Source organism: Spermophilus citellus (assembly GCF_964194105.1).
Source record: "Spermophilus citellus genome assembly, contig: SCAFFOLD_541, whole genome shotgun sequence".
Taxonomy (NCBI): domain Eukaryota; kingdom Metazoa; phylum Chordata; class Mammalia; order Rodentia; family Sciuridae; genus Spermophilus; species Spermophilus citellus.
In genome coordinates, this window is record NW_027672725.1 from 55,238 (window position 1) to 74,559 (window position 19,322).

The window sequence follows — 19,322 nt, forward strand, 5'->3', positions numbered from 1 at the left end:
CCAGAGGCCACCGGGGAGCTCCAGGCAAGCCACGGGCGGATGGACGGACGGCAGGTCTGTCCCCCACAGCGAGGCTCCGCTGGACACTCCAGCCAGGGCCTCCTCCCACAACACCAGCTGCCCCTGCCCGGTGCCCCACCCAGATGAGGCAGCGAGGGAGCCCCGCCCCGCAGCCCCCGCCCCTCAGCACCCTGTCCCTGCCCCCCACAGGAGAGCCAGACCCACAGGGCAGCAGACTGCTGGGCACGGAGGACTCCCGTGACGCCCTGGGGCTGTGGTGACACAGGCACAGACTCCTCTGAGCGCTCGTGGACGCAAGGTTCAAGTTAAAGTGCACCGGTCACTGACCAGCACTCGACTGCACACCCAGCCGGGTGAGCGGCGCTGCGACTGTGACGGAGGTCTCCAGGAGCTGTGAAGCCCAGCTTGGCCAGGACGGAGGCAGGCAGGGGGGTGACCAGGCGGGTGTCCGCCTGCTGTCTACACCCACCCTCCCTGGAGTCGCACTCCCAGGTCCTGGGGCCGAGGCTCACCTCTCAGGGGCTTGGCTGGCCGGCCTCGACCACCTGGCCCGGGGCCCTCCAGGTTCCCCAACTCCAGGGGACAGGACCCACCCGCTGGGAGCCCCTCAAGTCCCTGGACACAGCTGTGGGAGCCCTTGGGCCTCTCCTGGGCACAGGACAGCTGGCCCCCGCCCACCTGCTGGGAGCCCCTCAAGTCACAGGTGACCCACCTGCTGGGAGCCCCTCAAGTCACAGGTGACCCACCTGCTGGGAGCCCCTCAAGTCAGATGTGACCCACCTGCTGGGAGCCCCTCAAGTCACAGGTGACCCACCTGCTGGGAGCCCCTCAAGTCAGATGTGACCCACCTGCTGGGAGCCCCTCAAGTCACAGGTGACCCACCTGCTGGGAGCCCCTCAAGTCACAGGTGACCCACCTGCTGGGAGCCCCTCAAGTCACAGGTGACCCACCTGCTGGGAGCCCCTCAAGTCAGATGTGACCCACCTGCTGGGAGCCCCTCAAGTCACAGGTGACCCACCTGCTGGGAGCCCCTCAAGTCAGATGTGACCCACCTGCTGGGAGCCCCTCAAGTCACAGGTGACCCACCTGCTGGGAGCCCCTCAAGTCACAGGTGACCCACCTGCTGGGAGCCCCTCAAGTCACAGGTGACCCACCTGCTGGGAGCCCCTCAAGTCAGATGTGACCCACCTGCTGGGAGCCCCTCAAGTCACAGGTGACCCACCTGCTGGGAGCCCTCAGGCCCCGCCCACCTGCAGGGAGCCCCCAAGACCGCTCCAGTGAGGCAGGACCGCAGGCCCCCCACCCACCTCTTGGGAGCCCCTCAAGTCCCTGGACACAGCTGTGGGAGCCCTCGGGCCTCTCCTGGGCACAGGACAGCTGGCCCCCGCCCACCTGCTGGGAGCCCCTCAAGTCACATGTGGCCCACCTGCAGGGAGCCCCCAAGACCGCTCCAGTGAGGCAGGACCGCAGGCCCCCCACCCACCTCTTGGGAGCCCCTCACCCTCCGGTGGCGAGGACACCGGACCCCCGACACTTCCTGGGGCCCTCAGCACCCACCCACCTGCTGGAAGGCCTTCAGCCTCTTCTTGAAGCGGGAGGGCAGCACAAAGTCACAGCCCCGGGCCAGCGAGGCCAGCTCCTGCCGCAGGTCCGGGTCTTGGCGAAGGGACAGGTCCCTGAGCCGCATGCCGTCGGCTCGCATGGGCCTCCGGGGGCCAGGCCGGGCACCGCGCTCTCGGGATGGGGCAGAGCCGGGGCCGGTGGTTAACTCCGGGGGGCCGCCAGGCTCAGCAAGCTCCATGCGTCCTCCCCGGCCAGGCGCTCTGGGGACCGGCCCTGGGCCGCGCGCATTCCACAGGCTGAGAAGGGCGCATGGCGAAGGCGGGCGGGGGGAGGCAGCGGCAGGCGGCAGGCGCCCCTCCCAGGCCCGGCGGAGCTGAGGGAGCGGGCAGGACGCAGGACAGAAGACGCAGGACACAGGACCAGGACCGGCTGCCTGCACTGAGCAGGGCCTCTGCTCCTCCCCTCATGGTGCCCCTCTCCCTCCTGTGGGAGGGGCCGCCCAGCAGCGGGAGCTTCAGGCGGTGACCCTGAGTCACGTGGCTCGTCCCCTGAGCACAAACAAGTCTTCCTCAGGGGAGCCTGGGCCTCGCCACGGGACCCAGAGGCCCGTCCCTCACGGAACTGCGGCGACTGTCCACACCACCAAACCCTGCGGCCTGCACCTGGGGCCACACGCAGCTGGCTCCTTCTTCTGGCTCCCTCCCCGCAGGCCCCTGGGCCCCGTCCCACACCCCACACTGGACACAGGGGTCCATCTGCATGGCCACAGCCTCCCTGGCCCTGAGGAGTCTCAGGCCGGCCCACTGCAGCGGAAGGCCAACATGTCCTTCTCAGCCTGAGAGGGGTCAGCGTCCAGCGTCTGAGGTCCAGTTCACACACTGCCAGGAGCCCAGGGTACAGCCCCCGTGGGGGAGAGCAGGGCAGTGGGGGCTGGCTCAGGGCACACCGAGGGCAGCACAGGGGCCTCCCGCTTGTCCCCAGCAGGAGGAAGATGCAGATGCCCACGCTGGCTGCCCCCAGCAGGGCCTGGCCCTCCAGGCTGCTGACCAACCCTCAGAACCAGTCCAGGCCAGGCTCAAAGACAGACAGGCAGACAGAGAGCAGGACAGGGCACCTGCAGGGGCCCAGGCACTGACCCGGGGCCTGCGAGGGAGCCCGTGCCCCATCTAGGGAGCCGCGCAGCCCAGACCCGGGAGGCCACCCTGAGCCAGCCCCGCTGCCCCAGGAGAAGGGCGCCCCTCAGGAGGGGGACGCTGGGCACACACCTGAGGTCCCAGCGGCCGGGAGGCCAAGGCAGGAGGACCACAGTCTGTCTCAAAAAGCAACAAGGGGCTGGGGACGAGGCTCCAGCGGTGGCGCTCGCCTGGCCTGCGCGGGGCGCTGGGTTCCATCCTCGGCACCACGTAAAAAAAAATAATAAACACGTGGTGTCCACCAAAACTGAAAAACCCAAAGTACTAAAAAAAAATAAAATAACAAGGGCTGGGGACGTGCCCAGTGGAGGAACCCGAGTGCAACCGTCACCCAACAGCCAGCCAGGGGCCCAGAGCCTCAGGTCCCCAAGAGCCCTGGCAGGCACCTGACCAGAGACACAGCCCCCTGGCCCCAGGGACAGCGGGCTGCAAGACGTGGCCTGAGTCCAGGCAGGGGTGCCCTGGGCTCTGCCCTCCCCTGCCTCCCCTCTCTGTCGACAGACTTCGCCTCTCATCCGGTCACGGTTCCTGTCCTTCCGACCTGGTGGACTCCTCTCGTCAGCAGAGGGCCAAGGTCTCCCGGCCGTGCTGCGTCCTGGGTCTGCAGAGGGACAGGGTGACATCTCCTGCCCAAGCACGCCCCTGCCCGCTGCTCCTCAGCCCAGGGTCCTCCACGCCCGTCCCCTGCTCCTCAGCCCAGCCCAGGGTCCTCCACGCCCACCTCCTGCCCCTCAGCCCAGCCCAGGGTCCTCCACGCCCACCTCCTGCCCCTCAGCCCAGCCCAGGGTCCTCCATGCCCGTCCCCCGCTCCACCTGCCCAGCCCAGGGTCCTCCACACCCGTCCCCCGCTCCACCTGCCCAGCCCAGGGTCCTCCACGCCCGTCCCCTGCTCCACCTGCCCAGCCCAGGGTCCTCCACGCCCGTCCCCTGCTCCACCTGCCCAGCTCAGGGTCCTCCACGCCTGTCCCCTGCTCCTCAGCCCAACCCAGGGTCCTCCACGCCCCTGACCCTGCTCCTCAGCCCAGCCCAGGGTCCTCCGTGGCCTTCGCCTTCCCGGCTGGGCTGTGGCTAGCTGCCTCAGCGCGGGGCCTCTGCAGTGGCACGGCTCCCCATGCCCCACCCCCACCTTTCCAAGCTCTCGTGGGGACCTGGGGACCCCACCCCTCTGCCCGTCCTGGCTGGAGGACCCAGGCTGCAGCAGCGCCCAGAGCCTCAACCCTGAGCCTGGGTGCGCCAGACCCCGGGGAGAAGCCCTGCGCCTGGGCTGACCAGCCCCAGGAGGCGGGTGGCACGGCTCAGCCCGTCACCCCACACTGGGCTCTGGCCATCCTGGGGGACGGGCCACCCCACGGGCGTGAGGCCCACCTACACCTGCTTCCTGCAAACCTGAGGAGCCGTCCCTGTGCTGGAAACCACAGCCAGCCCCACCGGACCCTCTGCAGGGTGCCCAGCCTCACCCTGAGACCTGTCCAGGGGTGGCCGCTGCCCGGGGTGGCCGGGCCACAGGGCGTGGTACGAGCCGGGCAGTATGGGCGGGGCTCCACCGTGGGAGGCCCCTCTGCTGCTCTGAACCTCATGCCCCTGACACGCACTGGGGACCAGAGACCACGGCAGCTGTGCCCGGCCATCTCGGTGACCAGAGACCACGGCAGCGGTGCCCGGCCATCTCGGTGACCAGAGACCACGGCAGCTGTGCCCGGCCATCTCGGTGACCACACATGCGAAGGAGCCTGCTGAAGACTCCCCCAGCCAGAGCCCAGACGCGTCCCAGAGGGGTGGCTGGGCAGTGAACTGTGGTCACTAAGCGCTGGCGGGGCTCACGCAGCCAGCACCACTGACCCTCCCACAGGGGCTGTCGAGGTTGGGACGTGTGCCCAAAGCTCGCGGGAGAGACGCGAGGAGGTTCAGACTGGCCAGAGCCAGGGCCCGATCGGTCAGGGCCCCTAGCTGGGTGGCACCTGGAGGCCGGGGTGTGGCAGGAGGAAGGGGTCACTGGGCCGTGGGCTCTGGAGAGTGCACTCTGCTTCCTGATGACCCCGGGCGCTGCGTCCCTCCGCCACGATGTCCTGCCTGACCGCAGCCCTGAGGAAGGGAGCTAGCCCTCCGTGGACGGACCTCTGGAGCCCCGAGCGCCACGCAAACTCGTCCTCCCCTCCAGGTGACCTGGCCTTCACGTCACAGAGGTGGAGGCCGACTAGAGCAGGGTGCACAGAGGGCAGCGGAGCCACCCGCTCGGCATCTCCACACGACACGCTCAGCCACGCCACCACGGGACACCCGCTCACCTGTCACCACGTGACACCTGAGCCACGCCACCACGGGACACCCGCTCACCTGTCACCACGTGACACCTCAGCCACGCCACCATGCAACACGCGCTCAGTCACGTCACCACGCGACACGGGTTCAGCCATGTCACCACGCGACACGTGACACGGGTTCAGCCACACTACCACGTGACATGGGTTCAGCCATGTCACCACGCGACATGTGACACGGGTTCAGCCACACCACCACGCGACATGGGTTCAGCCACACCAGCCTCCTTTCTTGGGCTTGAGTTGCAAATTTCTGCCCCGGGTACGAATGCACACGTAGAGGACCGGGGTGGGCGGAAAGGGGACAGCCCGAGAGAGGCCAGACGCACCCTGGACCCACCACACAGGACAGGGGACCCAGGAGTCCTGGACCCACCGCACAGGCCAGGGGGCTCCAGGAGCTCTGGACCCATCCCTCAGGCCAGGGGCCCAGGAGCCCTGGACCCACCACTCAGGCCAGGGGGACCCTGAGGTCCTGGACCCACCACTCAGGCCAGGGGGACCCTGAGGTCCTGGACCCGCTGCACATGCCAAGGGACCCCTGAGGCCCTGGACCCACCGCACAGGCCGGGGCTGTGGCCCTGGCCTCTCTGCGTGGCTGTCCAACGCAGGCGCAGGCAGCTGATCCCCCAGAATCCCCCCACACTGGGCCAAACGCTGGCCAGACAGTAAAAGATTTATTTCCACAATTTGCCATAAATAAATAACTTGCAGAAACCAGCGCAGGGACGTTTAGCCCATCGCCCGGGGGGCAGGCAGGCCAGAGGCCCACGTGCAGGTCATCTAGCAGTGGCCGCCTGGGCTGTGGGCACGTGCTCTGCAGGCCAGAGGCAGTGCCCGGGAGACAGGGAAGGCGCCCACTCCTGGGCCCCACCCTCCTGGGGCCCGGCAGCCCTCTGGGACCCCGACCATCGAGGAGCCGTCCAGCCCACGCTAACCCTCCCAGCACACTGCCCAGACGCGGCCTGAGGAGCCGTCCACACCCCAGACGGCTTCCGCAGACCAAGGGGAGGCCCTGCTGCCGGGAGGGGGGGGGCGGCGGAACAGAGGCACCTGCCCGTTTGAGGGAGGGGCCACGCGGGACAGCATCCTGCACCATCTCTCCCAGAGTGGAGACGCGGGACCCCCGCAGACTCACACCCGAGGGAGGGGCCACGCGGGACAGCATCCTGCACCATCTCTCCCAGAGTGGAGACGAGGGACCCCCGAGGGACCCCCGCAGACTCACACCCGAGGCCAGTGTCACTGAGGCCGAGGCCGGACGACAGAAGCCAGTGGGGGTCCCTTACGCACATCAGAGAACCTCCGTGAGGTCCAGCAGAACCAGGTGGCACCCAGCGCCCACCTGTCAGAGGGCCCCTCCAGGATGAGCCGCTGTCCCCACGTCCCCAAGGACCCCAGAGCCTCACGCTCAGCACCTTCACGCTCCAGAGGCCGGGTGGACCCCGCTCTGAGCCCGGCCAGAAGGGGCCGCGCCCAGCAGAGCCGCGCCACACGCGGACGCCATGGCAGGACCTAGCCGTGAGCCGCCCAGCCCCCTCACCTCAGGTCCCAGCCCAGGAGGAAGGAGGACACACTGCCCTGAGAAGGGCGGCGAGTGTCCCCCGCAATCTGGGGACAGGTGCGTCGCTCTCAGCACGCACTGGGCAGAGCAGGGAGGTTCCGCCAGGGGCAGCGGCGGCAGCGGAGCGAGGGGCACGGGGCCAGAGGAGGGAGTAGCGTCCTCCCCACAGAGGACACCTGCGGGGGAACACCGCGCCTCTGAGGCTCACGGCGGGGGAAAGCGGGACCCAGAGTCCCAGGAGCCTGTCCCCGCAGCCCTCAGCAGCAGACCACTGGGCAGCGTGGGGGTGCAGGGGAGCTGACCGAGACACCTGGGGTGGACCAGGCCGGCGCTCAGCCTCAGAAAGGGCGCCCAGCGCCACAGCCGGGGACACCCTGGTTCCAGTGGGCACTGGGGAGCACCCTCGGCACCCACGTGGCGGTGAGGACCCCCCTGCAGGAACAGATGGCACGTGAGGCCAGGGCCACCTGGGGAAGTGACCACAGTGCCGGGACTCACTGCAGGTCCACCCCAAGGCGCGGGCAGCAGCACGGAGACCCTCCCACCTCCCTGGCAGCACCAGGCGCCCTCGGCTGGGAGGACCCACCAGCCACCCAGAGGCCGGGAGGTACGCCCACCAGGGAGGCCTGGGGACCAGGCGGCCACCCCAGAGCCACGGTGGTGGGGAGGTGGCCCTGACCCTGGACTCCAAAGCCCAGGTGCCTCCACAGCCACCCCCAAGACCAGCAGAGCCCGGCAGACCCTCACCTCCTGAGGGACCCCCTACCCCTCACCTCCCCACGGACCCTCTACCCCTCACCTCCCCACGGACCCTCTACCCCTCACACCCCTCACCTCCCACGGACCCCCCACACCCCTCACCTCCCGAGGGACCCTCTACCCCCCTCACCTCCCGAGGGACCCTCTACCCCCCTCACCTCCCCATGGACCCTCTGCCCCCTCACCTCCCGAGGGACCCTCTGCCCCTCACCTCCCGAGGGACCCTCTGCCCCTCACCTCCCGAGGGACCCTCTGCCCCTCACCTCCCGAGGGACCCTCTACCCCTCACCTCCCCACGGACCCCCCACACCCCTCACCTCCCCATGGGTCCCACCCCCACCCTCTCCCCCTCCTCAGCAGGGTGTGACCCTGAGTGTCCCCGGGAGGGTGCGCGTGACCCTGAGTGTCCCCGGGAGGGTGCGCGTGACCCTGAGTGTCCCCGGGAGGGTGCGCGTGACCCTGAGTGTCCCCGGGAGGGTGCGCGTGACCCTGAGTGTCCCCGGGAGGGTGCGCGTGACCCTGAGTGTCCCCGGGAGGGTGCGCGTGACCCTGAGTGTCCCCGGGAGGGTGCGCGTGACCCTGAGTGTCCCCGGGAGGGTGCGCGTGACCCTGAGTGTCCCCGGGAGGGTGCGCGTGACCCTGAGTGTCCCCGGGAGGGTGCGCGTGACCCTGAGTGTCCCCGGGAGGGTGCGCGTGACCCTGAGTGTCCCCGGGAGGGTGCGCGTGACCCTGAGTGTCCCCGGGAGGGTGAGCGTGACCCTGAGTGTCCCGGGAGGGTGAGCGTGACCCTGAGTGTCCCCGGGAGGGTGCGCGTGACCCTGAGTGTCCCCGGGAGGGTGCGCGTGACCCTGAGTGTCCCGGGAGGGTGCGCGTGACCCTGAGTGTCCCGGGAGGGTGCGCGTGACCCTGAGTGTCCCGGGAGGGTGCGCGTGACCCTGAGTGTCCCGGGAGGGTGAGCGTGACCCTGAGTGTCCCCGGGAGGGTGCGCGTGACCCTGAGTGTCCCGGCAGGGTGAGCGTGACCCTGAGTGTCCCGGCAGGGTGCGCGTGACCCTGAGTGTCCCGGGAGGGTGCGCGTGACCCTGAGTGTCCCCGGGAGGGTGCGCGTGACCCTGAGTGTCCCCGGGAGGGTGCGCGTGACCCTGAGTGTCCCCGGGAGGGTGCGCGTGACCCTGAGTGTCCCGGGAGGGTGCGTGTGACCCTGAGTGTCCCCGGGAGGGTGCGCGTGACCCTGAGTGTCCCGGCAGGGTGCGCGTGACCCTGAGTGTCCCGGGAGGGTGAGCGTGACCCTGAGTGTCCCCGGGAGGGTGCGCGTGACCCTGAGTGTCCCGGGAGGGTGCGCGTGACCCTGAGTGTCCCCGGGAGGGTGCGCGTGACCCTGAGTGTCCCGGCAGGGTGCGCGTGACCCTGAGTGTCCCCGGGAGGGTGCGCGTGACCCTGAGTGTCCCCGGGAGGGTGAGCGTGACCCTGAGTGTCCCCGGGAGGGTGCGCGTGACCCTGAGTGTCCCCGGGAGGGTGCGCGTGACCCTGAGTGTCCCCGGCAGGGTGCGCGTGACCCTGAGTGTCCCCGGGAGGGTGCGCGTGACCCTGAGTGTCCCCGGGAGGGTGCGCGTGACCCTGAGTGTCCCCGGGAGGGTGCGCGTGACCCTGAGTGTCCCCGGGAGGGTGCGCGTGACCCTGAGTGTCCCGGGAGGGTGCGCGTGACCCTGAGTGTCCCGGGAGGGTGCGCGTGACCCTGAGTGTCCCCGGGAGGGTGCGCGTGACCCTGAGTGTCCCCGGGAGGGTGCGCGTGACCCTGAGTGTCCCCGGGAGGGTGCGCGTGACCCTGAGTGTCCCGGCAGGGTGCGCGTGACCCTGAGTGTCCCGGGAGGGTGAGCGTGACCCTGAGTGTCCCCGGGAGGGTGCGCGTGACCCTGAGTGTCCCGGGAGGGTGCGCGTGACCCTGAGTGTCCCGGGAGGGTGCGCGTGACCCTGAGTGTCCCCGGGAGGGTGCGCGTGACCCTGAGTGTCCCCGGGAGGGTGCGCGTGACCCTGAGTGTCCCCGGCAGGGTGCGCGTGACCCTGAGTGTCCCCGGGAGGGTGCGCGTGACCCTGAGTGTCCCCGGGAGGGTGCGCGTGACCCTGAGTGTCCCCGGGAGGGTGCGCGTGACCCTGAGTGTCCCCGGGAGGGTGAGCGTGACCCTGAGTGTCCCCGGGAGGGTGCGCGTGACCCTGAGTGTCCCCGGGAGGGTGCGCGTGACCCTGAGTGTCCCCGGGAGGGTGAGCGTGACCCTGAGTGTCCCCGGGAGGGTGCGCGTGACCCTGAGTGTCCCCGGGAGGGTGCGCGTGACCCTGAGTGTCCCCGGGAGGGTGAGCGTGACCCTGAGTGTCCCCGGGAGGGTGCGCGTGACCCTGAGTGTCCCCGGGAGGGTGAGCGTGACCCTGAGTGTCCCCGGGAGGGTGCGCGTGACCCTGAGTGTCCCCGGGAGGGTGCGCGTGACCCTGAGTGTCCCCGGGAGGGTGAGCGTGACCCTGAGTGTCCCCGGGAGGGTGCGCGTGACCCTGAGTGTCCCCGGGAGGGTGAGCGTGACCCTGAGTGTCCCCGGGAGGGTGCGCGTGACCCTGAGTGTCCCCGGGAGGGTGCGCGTGACCCTGAGTGTCCCGGCAGGGTGCGCGTGACCCTGAGTGTCCCCGGGAGGGTGAGCGTGACCCTGAGTGTCCCCGGGAGGGTGCGCGTGACCCTGAGTGTCCCGGGAGGGTGCGCGTGACCCTGAGTGTCCCCGGGAGGGTGCGCGTGACCCTGAGTGTCCCGGGAGGGTGCGCGTGACCCTGAGTGTCCCCGGGAGGGTGCGCGTGACCCTGAGTGTCCCCGGGAGGGTGCGCGTGACCCTGAGTGTCCCGGCAGGGTGCGCGTGACCCTGAGTGTCCCGGCAGGGTGCGCGTGACCCTGAGTGTCCCCGGGAGGGTGAGCGTGACCCTGAGTGTCCCGGGAGGGTGCGCGTGACCCTGAGTGTCCCGGCAGGGTGCGCGTGCCTCCTGTGGACGTGGGACCCCCAGGCTCTGCCCCACACTGGCATGCGTGGTGACATGAGTGGGACAGCTACCTTCTAGAAGCTCAACTCAAGTCACCCCCAGATTCCAAACCCCAGGGCAAGGTCAAGGCCGACGAAGGACCTAGTCCTGGCAGGACGACAGGACGTTAGCAGACCCCAGGACACTGCAGACCACCGTCATTCCGCTCCCCCTCAAACCAGGCTCCTTGTCCTGGTCGGGCGGCTGCAGGCCAGCTGTGGGGTCCCCACCCCACCCTGCGAGCCAGGGATCCTCAGGACGCCCTTCCCCATCCACAGGTCACATGACTGCACCCCTCTGGGCGCCCAGCCCAAGCCCACCCTCCAGACTACAGCAGGTCCTTCTCGGGGGCTCGGGGGCAGGCCCCTAGAAGCCAGCAGCAGCAGCCACACAACAAGCAGGTGCCCGAGCCCCGAGTCCTGCACCCTGCCCACCCAGCCTGGGCCAGCCCTCATCTCCCCTCTGCCCACCCTGGGGCGGAGCCAGCCTCCACCCCTCACCACCCCTGCTCAGTCCCCCTTGGCGCCCTCCCAGGCCCCACACACACTTCCTGGCCACACGCACTCCCCCACCACGTCTCCATGCAGAGAAGCGGCCTCTCCCTGCTTTGCACACCTGTGGAGCTTCATCTCCACTCCCAGGCTGCTCCCCAGAGGCTTCTGGCTGTGTCACCGAAAATGATCTCAGCTCTCCCCTGGAGCCCCTCACTCCTGAGGGACCCCTCTATCCCCGGCTGGCAGCTCATCAGCAACCCATGACTCAAGAGTCCCAGGCGGGGCTGGGAGGACCCGACCGCTGCGTCCTGCCCACAGTGAATGGGGATCCAGGCGGGATTCCGAGGTGCCAAAGCTGGGCAGCTTCCTGGGAAAGTGCACTGGCCCAGAGCTCAAGGGAGGGTCCCGGGCCTCGAGGTCTACAGGCCGAGACAAGCCCCCTTGCAGACACCCCAGGGTGGGAGGGGGCTCAGCAGGTGCTCCCCAAGGCTGCCGCCAGCTCTCACTGCCCGAGCCCTACTTTCTGTAAAAAATCAGGTCACAGCAGACCACCCCCAGTGCCTTACAAGGACAAGCTCTCTTCTGCAAATGACCCCGTCACTCCGTGGGCAGACCCTCTTGGCTGGGAAGGGGACTACGGGGTACATGACAATCCCTCCCTGACGTGCTCAGGGCTGCCGGGCACTGCCAAGTGGAAGCACTGTCCGTGTGTCAAAGGAGCTCAATGGACGGTCCTGGGTGTGCCACGCGCACCAACCACACCTGTCTCTGTACCGCCCGGAGGCCACGGTTCACTAAACTGACACAGGGTTAAATGACAGGAGGAGCCTTTGAAGGAGGAAGCGACACACGGTTCCCGGAACTGCGCGCCGGGCCCCAGACACACTCGGGCAGGAACCGTCGGCTCACTCCTGGAGCCGGTGGAAACGACTTCGGGGAAGGGGACAGGGGCTGCCAGCCGGGGGAGCTGAACTCTCCAAGCGCGTGCGCCCTGGGGCTGCAACTGTCACGACAGCGCGGGGACGCGGGCCGCTCGGCGGCGGGGTGCCGGGGCTCGGCGCGGCGGAGGGGCGAGAGCGACTTACCGCTCTGGGGCCCGCGGACCTGCGGGCGCCGCGGGCGTGCGGCCCGTGCCGGGGGCTGGCGGCGGCTCCCAGGGGCAGCGCGGGCGCGGGCCCGGGCGCGGCGGCGGCGGCGACCCCCGGGGGCTCGGGCGCGCCGGGCCTGCAGGCGGGCGGCCAGGCTTCGGGCGGGCCCGCGTCGCCCGCGCCCAGCGCGGCGGGGCCGGGCGCCTTGATGCGGTGCAGGCCGTCCTGCAGCATGCGCTGCGTGCTGGCCTCGCTGAGCCAGCACAGGAACAGCTCGTCCACCTTCATCTTCAGCACCGGCTGCAGCACTTTGCCGGGCGGCATGGTGGGCGCGGCCCGGGCCGCCCCGGCCTCCCGAGGCTCTGCCGCCCGGGGCCGCGGGCCGAGGCGGGGGCGCGGCGGCCGCGAGCGGGCGGCCCGGGCCTGGCGGGCGTCGCGCGGCGGGCAGAGGCGGCGGCCCGGGCCCCGGCGACGCCCGCGCCGCTCAGCGCAGCTTCAAAACGGGCGCGCCCGCCGCGCTCCCCCACCCGGGCGCCGCGTCGCGCGTCACCGCGCCGCGCGACGTCACCACGGCGGATACGTCATCACCACGGCGACGCCGCCGCTCGGCGCGCGGGCCTCGCCGCCCTCCCGGCCTCCGCCGGGGCTGGGTCGGGCTGCGGGGCTGCAGTGGGGTGAGGAATGGGCGGCGGCGGCCGTGCCGCCTGAGGCCGCTCTGCCTTCCGGTAGCTCAGCGGGGGCGGCACGCGCCGCCTCAGGAGGTGTAGTGGTGTGAGCATGCGCGGCGCGTGTCCGCCGGAGTCGGCGGGGCCGGCTCCTGGACCGAGCATGCGCGGAGCAGACCGCTGAAGGCCTAGTGGTCGAGCATGCGCAGTGCCTGCCTGCGAGGAGCGAGCCAGAGGCACCGCTGAGCGCCAGCCGGAGGGCGGAGAACGGCAGCGGGCATGCGCAGTGGGTGGCCGCCGGAGCAGACGAGCACGCGCGGTGCGTGCCCGCCGATCGCGGGAGCGAGCCTGCGCTCCTGGAGTGCGAGTGGGGCCCCAGGTCGGGTTTTGCAATTAGGCGGGCAGCCTCGGACACCGAGGGCCGTGTTTCGGTTGGTTTTGCTTATCAAACAGAATGACAGGCTGGGGAGTGCGGCTCCTCTCCACGCAGGTTCTCTAGGATGGGAATAAACTGCTTTGATGGTTACAAAACAGCCCGGGTCGCCGGAGGAGACAGGGTCTGCTGGGCGTGCCACCGGGGCCTGGCCCAGCGCCCGAGCTGACCGCAGCCCAGCTCACCCTCTAGACCTAAGTGATGCCCAAGGCGAGCTTCCCTGGCTGGGCCTGCTTCGCAGGGAAACTGCAAGGTCCTGCAGGAGCTGAGCTCGCCCGCAGCCAGGCGCCCGTCTGTTTTGAGGGCGAGGGTCTCACACTTGGGTCTTGTTTCTTGCTGGGTGTGACCGTGGCGCGCTCGACCCGGGGCGCGTCTCGCAGGGAGGCTGAGGCTGAGGCGAGGTGCTGAGGCTGTGTGCGCTCTGCTCTCCGGGGCGTGCGCCCAGGCAGGTCCGCGTCCGCGGAGCACAGACCCACCTCTGCCGGGAACAGGGGCGCTTTTCACCCTGCGCCTTGACAGGAGCCGGTTGATTCATCGGTGTGGTTTGGGGGGGGGGGCTCCTTTGAGCGCCTGCAGAGCTGGATTTATAGACGCGGGCACTGCGGAGACGCCAGGGCAGGGCCGGCGCGCGGCAGACACAGTGCGCCTTCAGGCCTCTGCGGGCCTGGGGTCCCCTCGGGGAGGCCCTGGGCAGGGAGCATGAAGGGGCTGTGGAGCCGGGCAGGCGGGCGGGGCCTGGAGTCTGCAGAGCTGTCCCCAGCAGAAGAGGGGTCCTCCTGGGCACAATGAAGCTCTCTAATGGTTGGGGCCTCCAGGTGAGGCCCGCCCCCTGCCACCTCAGCCCTGAGTCCCTGTGTCCCCAGCCCCACCTGCAGCTGCTAGGCTTGCAGAATCCCCCTGGCCGCGCCTGTGGCTCAGGAAGCGTCCTGTTTATTTGTGGATCAGGAAGTGCCCTGTTTACCTCCACCCCCGGCCCTGGAGCCTGCTTGAGACCCGGCCAGCCTGGGTGACCTGGCCCTGGGTGGCCCTGAGCCCCAGAGGTATGGGTCCTGCAGCCGGAGGGGAAAATGCCACCCAGTCTATGCCACCGCAGCGTGGCTTGCCGTCCCTCGTCCTTTGCTCTCCTTTAATGTGACGTGTTTCCTCCTGGCGTTTGGTTTGGTTTGGTTTGCAAACCTATGAAAGGTCCCTCGCTAAACGTCTTAAACAAGTGCAGGTGCTAGCTTTTCTATGGCACTGCCGGGTGGCTCCGAGGGAGGGGGTCAGGCTGCTGGGGACATGGCACATCCAAAGACCCGGCAACCATCAGCCAAGGAGGGCTGAGAATCCCAGACGCCCAGGTGGGACCTGGGACGGGCTCAGAGTTCCCTTCTCTTCTGTCACCAAGGAGACATTGGATACAGTGGCACGGGCACAGGCCCGGGTTCTGCTCCATTTTGATTGGCCTTTACCAGAGTACTCTGGCTTCCTCTTGCTTTGTTTTTTAACAGGGATGGGGTCCAGGGGTGCGTAACCACAGAGCCGCACCCCAGCCCTTTTTATTTTTTACTTAGAGACAGGGTCTCGCTCACTTGCTTAGGGCCTCGCTCAGTTATTCAGGCTGGCCTCCAACTTGCTGTCCTCCTGCCTCAGCTGCTGGGATTACAGGCTTGTGCCACCACATGCGGCTTCTTTCTTGATTCCAACTCCCAGGGGGAACTCGGGAGCCCAAGGGTGTGGGTCAGGCAGAGGGGACCTTCCTGTGACAAGTGGAAGGCTACACCCCTCACCCTGACTCGTGGTTTGGTGCTGCTTCTGCCGAGGGCCTTCATATCCCGGGGACCATCTTGCTGTGAGAAGCTCTGCCGTCTCAATTTTTTATGGGCTGAGCTGCGGAGAGGAAATCTGGTGCCGAGCTGGCCTGTCAGCGGGCACTACAGGCCTGAGAGGTTGGCTCTGGGTGTCCCCAAAGCCCCGCGTGATAAAGGCCTGGCTTGTGGCGAGGTAGTGTAGCCTTTAAGAGGCGGGGCCTGGTGAGAGCAAGTTAGGTCTTTGGGGGTGTGGCTTGGAAGGGGATCCTGGGACCCCGGGCTCTTCCTCTTGCTCTCCACTGCCAGCCATGAGGTGAAGAACCGTTCGGCTCTGTTCCTTGTTCTCCATCCAACATCCCAGGATGTGTTACAGCGACAGGAACGGTCACCACCTGACCAGCTCCCGGCCATGGTGTGGGGGCACAGTGACCACGTGATTTTAATGCCTTTCAGCTTATGGGGGCTCCTGGGCCAGGCCTCACAGCTCATCACCCCAGTCTCTGCAGTGCTCATTGTCTCTGTCTCCCTCTCACATGGAGCCCGTGGTGACATGGGACCCACTCAGATGACCCAGAGTAATGTCCCCATCTCAAGACCCTTGATTTAGTCACCCAGAAAGGCCTTCATTGTGTTTGCTTGTGTATCTGGCTGCAAAGCCCCCAGCCTGGGTGGTTAGATCAGCAGAGGTCTATCTCCCTGTCCCGGAGGCTGGAGGTCCAAGGTCCAGGGTGGGCAGGGCAGGCTCCTCCTGGGGCCTCTCTTTCTCTCCTGGGCTCACAGATGCCGTCTTCTCCCTGTGTCCTCACAGGGTCGTCCCTCTGTGTGTGTCTGTGTCCTCATCTCCTCCTCTTACAGGGACCCCAGTCCTGCTGGGTCGGGGCCACATACCTGCCTCCACACACAGCACATCCCAAGGTCCTGGGGCCAGTGGGGGCATGGTCAGCCCACAGCAGGGCCCACGTGTGGCCTCGGTGGTGGGAGAGGCTGGTGCACGTTGGTGACCACTGTCCCTCGGGAACAGGAAGGCTGCTTCCTGCTCCAGTTTACCGAGTCTGTGTTGAGGCCGTCCATCTGGAGGGACCCCCTCCTCCTCTGTCCTTTAGCCCTTGGGCACAATTTGGGCCATCACTTCGAGGTCCAGCGTCTGGGCACAAACTGTGCTGCCCTGTTGATACCAAATGTCCAGAAGGAGCCAATGACCCCGGACAGAAAACAGATTGGTCAGTGCCAGGGCTGGGCAGGGAATGGGGAGGGGTCTCCTGCTGGGTTTGAGCGTGATCTGGAACTAGGCAGAGGTGGTGGTCACAACCTGGAGAGGAAACTGAAGGCCAATGGTGGACCTCACATTCAGTGAATTTCACTTCCATGAAGAGGGGGGAGGCTGTGCAGGAGAGGTGGGCGAAGCCCCTGGAAAGCCCCTGTGGAGGGTTTAGGAAGAAGGGGCGCCACGGGCACGTGGAAAGGCGCTGGACCAGGAGGGTGGCCAGCCCCCATCAGAGGGACCCCCAGGCAAACCAGCATCTGGAGCGCGTGAGGGTCCATTTTCCGTATTGGGTGCTCAAGGTGGCTCCCGTCTTGGGGGCGCACAGAGCGCTCCGCGTCTGCGTTCTCCTCGGTCGGCACCTGGAGCGCGTGAGGGTCCAGCTCCCGTCTTGGGGGCGCACAGAGCGCTCCGCGTCTGCGTTCTCCTAGGTCGGCACCAGGAGCTGGTGAGGGTCCGGCTCCCGTCTTGGGGGCGCACAGAGTGCTCCGCGACGTTCTTCGCTGCCCAGTGGTTAATGAGGTTCCAGAGTGATTCTCATCCTGCGCCCCCCGCCCCAGGGCTGGGCATGTTTTGCGTGGGATTTCCCAGGAAGGGTTTAGGACCATCTGGTGAGGTGGGGCTGGTTCACCGGGACATGAGGAAACCAGGACATGGAAGAGAGTTGACAGTTTGGCAGCGACGTCGTGAACACTCAGTGTAGCTCACCACAAGCCAGTTTCCTGTACGTTAGTGTCCCGGCCCCTTGCCAGCCCAGGTGCTTGGGTGCCCCAAAAGGCATGCCCAACCCAACCCCAGAACTGTGGGGGGTTATTTGGAAACAGGGTCTCTGCAGAGGTCGTTAGTGAAGGGCCCTGAGATGGGCTCCTCCTGGGTCAGGTGGCCCTCATGCCATGGCCATGTCCTCCCCAGAGACAGAGGAGGGGACACAGACCCAGAGGAGGACCCCGTGGAGACAGAGGCAGAGACTGCAGTGAGGGGCCACCAGCCCAGGGCCACCTGGAGCCCAGGAGCTGGAGAGGCAGGAGGAGCCCCCTGGAGCCCTGGAGGGAGCTCAGCCTGGGACCCTGGTCCAGCCTCCGCCCTCCAGGGCTGGGGACCTGGACTCCTGTGGTTTTAGCCCCTGGGTGTCTGGCACCTGGTCCCAGGGCCGCAGGACCACCCTGTGCGTCCTCCGGGCGTCCTGCGGGCCTGCGAGGGGTTCCTGCGCCCCGGAGCAGGGCCCTGTGGGGAGGGGTGGGGGGTCGAGTCATCCCGGCGGCCTGATTCTCCCGCAGGACCTTGACGCATCCGATTCCTCCCACGCACCTCGCGCTACTTGTTTGGAAACATAAAAGGTAAGTTGGAAAGGCCCCTTTTTTCCCATTTTCATCTCTAATTGAATTCTCTCCTGACCCTTTCGTCCCCCACGGCTGTGGTTCAGGTTTTGATGATGAGCAAAAGAATTTTGTATTTGGATAATACAATTTTCTCACTTGCCTTCAGCAACCTTCAACTCAATTTCCTCTCCCCGGAGACAGTGTATATTACAGAATAGAATCAGATTCTTTATTCATAGGGAAAAAGTTCCAATTTAATCTGAATATTCAGCGTCTTGCTCCGGCCGGGGTGATGGATGGCGTATGGAAATGCGTAATCAAAAGGCGGAGTGCGCGCTGCTATTGCAAGAAATAATGGAGTCTCCATGATCTTGTGCGAAGGGGCCGGAGCGCACTCGCGGCGCGGGACCCGGGCTTTCTCTTATTACCTTTCCAATAACGTCTCCGTTGTTGGGGGGAGGGAAATGTGGTCAGGAATTAAGAATTAATGCGCGGGAACGTGAAATGGAATCGCTACCAGGGCCAAGGGGCAGGTGGGTGCCACCGTGAGTGGAGGAATATGGATCGTCTCCTCGTCAGAACCCGAGAAGCTGCCCGACCTAATGAGCGCCCGCCTGCCCAGCGAGGATTGCAGCCGGGAAGATGAATCCTTGGGAGGCCGTGCAGAATTAAAACGCGTCCCCGCAGATGAGGGCAGCTGGGGCCAGCCGCGTCCCCGCAGATGAGGTCCTGGTGCAGCCCCGGGCAGCCTGCAGCGCACGCGCTGGGCCACAGGTCCGGGGTCTGGGCTCGGATCTGCGGGGTGTGGGTTAAAACTAGCAGCTCCAAGCCTGGCAGAAGTAGACCCTGTCCAGGTGGCTACCTTCTGTCCCCCTGTGTATCACCCTAAGGCACATTGGGAAGAATTCACCACGACCCCCCCAATGCCCACCACACATGGGGTACAACCCCCGGGAGCTCAATCCCCTGCCATAAATGGTGTGGTGCTTGACTGTGCGCTTTGAATCGTGGCCACTGACCTGTGAGACCCAACGCCACGTAAATGTTCTGTGCAGAGTGTCACATTGTATCGTTGAGGCCATAAGGAGAAGGCAGAAATCTATACCTGTTCAATACCAAGGCGACCTCACTTCCCTGAGTATTTCGGACCCCAGCTTGGCTGAATCTACGGATCCGGACCCCGCAGATGCCCACGGCTGGCTGCATTTTAAATGCGTGTTCAAGGGGCACCTTCTGTCTTCAGTTCACACTGTAAATGGCGATGATTCCCGTTTGCCATCTCTGATTAAACACGGCCCACCAAAGGGCTCATGGTGAATATGATTTTGTGTGTCATCCCTCAGAACGGCTCCGTGGGCCAGAGTGTCCTCGGCAGATTCTTCAGAGCACAGCAATGCCACCAGACAACCTCTGATTTCACTGGTTTTCAGCCACAGGGTCATGGAGTGGTCAGACATCTCCAGGTCCCACTGGGCCACACCCACAGCCCCTTTTATTTCTTATTTGGAGACAGGGTCTCCCTGCGTGGCTCAGGGCCTCGATGAGTGGCCGAGGCTGGCCTCTGACTCCGGAGCCTCCTGCCTCGGCCTCCCCAGCTGCAGGACGACAGGCGTGCGCTGCCCCCGGCTGCAAAGCCGTTTTCGAGGGCCGTGTCCGAGGAGCCTTTTCTTTCCGGTTTGCGCCCACTTCACCGACAGCAAAGGCAGTGCTCCTAACCCTGTCTCTACTGACCTTTGCTACGCTGCAGACCTGTGACCTTGTGTCCCAGGTCACGGCACGTGCAGATGGGGCCAGTGCCCGGAGG

At 67.0% G+C, this 19,322-nt stretch overlaps 1 protein-coding gene and 1 long non-coding RNA gene across 2 annotated transcripts in view; one reads left to right on the forward strand and one right to left on the reverse strand.

The window, feature by feature from the left end:
- Nucleotides 1-12,671, reverse strand: part of LOC308640704 (serine/threonine-protein phosphatase 2A regulatory subunit B'' subunit beta-like) — a 52,706-nt gene extending 40,035 nt beyond the window's left edge. The window contains exon 1 of the mRNA XM_081312485.1: nt 12,048-12,671. Within this exon, the coding sequence (XP_081168611.1) occupies nt 12,048-12,374 (327 nt within the window). The 5' untranslated portion in view covers nt 12,375-12,671. The remainder of the gene's footprint in view (nt 1-12,047) is intronic.
- A 259-nt stretch (nt 12,672-12,930) lies between these two features.
- Nucleotides 12,931-18,540, forward strand: LOC308640706. Its single transcript, XR_014020341.1, has 3 exons — nt 12,931-13,963; nt 17,477-17,536; nt 18,098-18,540. It is a non-coding gene; the product is annotated as an uncharacterized lncRNA (long non-coding RNA).
- Nucleotides 18,541-19,322: the final 782 nt, after the last annotated feature.